This window comes from Pygoscelis adeliae, unplaced genomic scaffold, assembly GCF_000699105.1.
Source record: "Pygoscelis adeliae isolate BGI_AS28 unplaced genomic scaffold, ASM69910v1 Scaffold10, whole genome shotgun sequence".
NCBI lineage: Eukaryota > Metazoa > Chordata > Aves > Sphenisciformes > Spheniscidae > Pygoscelis > Pygoscelis adeliae.
Genome location: NW_008824053.1, coordinates 2,357,534 through 2,358,294, shown reverse-complemented (window position 1 = coordinate 2,358,294; position 761 = coordinate 2,357,534). Strand labels below are relative to the sequence as shown.

At 37.3% G+C, this 761-nt stretch overlaps 1 protein-coding gene across 1 annotated transcript in view; it reads left to right on the top strand.

Moving 5' to 3' along the window:
* The first annotated feature begins 301 nt into the window (after window positions 1-301).
* The window catches only part of SNX7 (sorting nexin 7), a 24,579-nt gene continuing 24,119 nt past the window's right edge, over window positions 302-761 (top strand). Inside the window, exon 1 of the mRNA XM_009333758.1 lies at window positions 302-480. Within this exon, the coding sequence (XP_009332033.1) occupies window positions 337-480 (144 nt within the window). The 5' untranslated portion in view covers window positions 302-336. The remainder of the gene's footprint in view (window positions 481-761) is intronic.

Sequence of the window (761 nt, the reverse complement as noted above, 5' to 3'; positions counted from 1 at the left end):
CATTCATAGGCAAGTTCTCTTTCTAGCTATGCGTAACATTCTCGTCAAATGGTAGCATTTTGCTCTTTCACCCGTTTTAGAATAAACCTCATTTCTTACATCCTCACTGAAGCAAACCCTGAAAAGGAGAATAGATTTGCCATGTACTATATAATTCTTTCATCTGCTCCCTGTTTTATCTGTTTTACCAGACTATGTAAAAGCCTGCCATTTTAGCATCTGAGACGTATGTGTTTGCGTGTGTGTGTTTGTATATAAAGATGTATTGATACGGATGTTCTCGTGTCTTATCTGTAGGATACGTCACTGGCTGAGGTAAACTCATTCAGTCCTTCAATGCCAGTATCCCCCTCATCCATGCTAAACCAGTATAAATTTGAAGATGAACCAGAATTAAGAGATCTCTTCATTACAGTGGATGATCCTGAAAGCCACATTACAGCCATTGAAACATTTATTACATACAGAGTAGTCACAAAGGTAAGCGTCTACTCACGGTTATAATGGCTTCCATTGATAACAGCAGTAGCGTTTTCACTCGTCTTGCATACCATTCTCTGGGATATTCCTAAATTTAAATTATACTCTGATTTTGCCATAAGTTATAGACACTAAAACTGTATGAAACTGTGCAGTAGATGCTGAAAAAAACCCTCAGTATGAGTCTACGCACATAGGTGCTTAGGCTTTTTATGCTGAGAAAATAGCTAATAATTCTTCAACAGCCAAGTCAGTTCTATATGAGAATATGATCACATTTT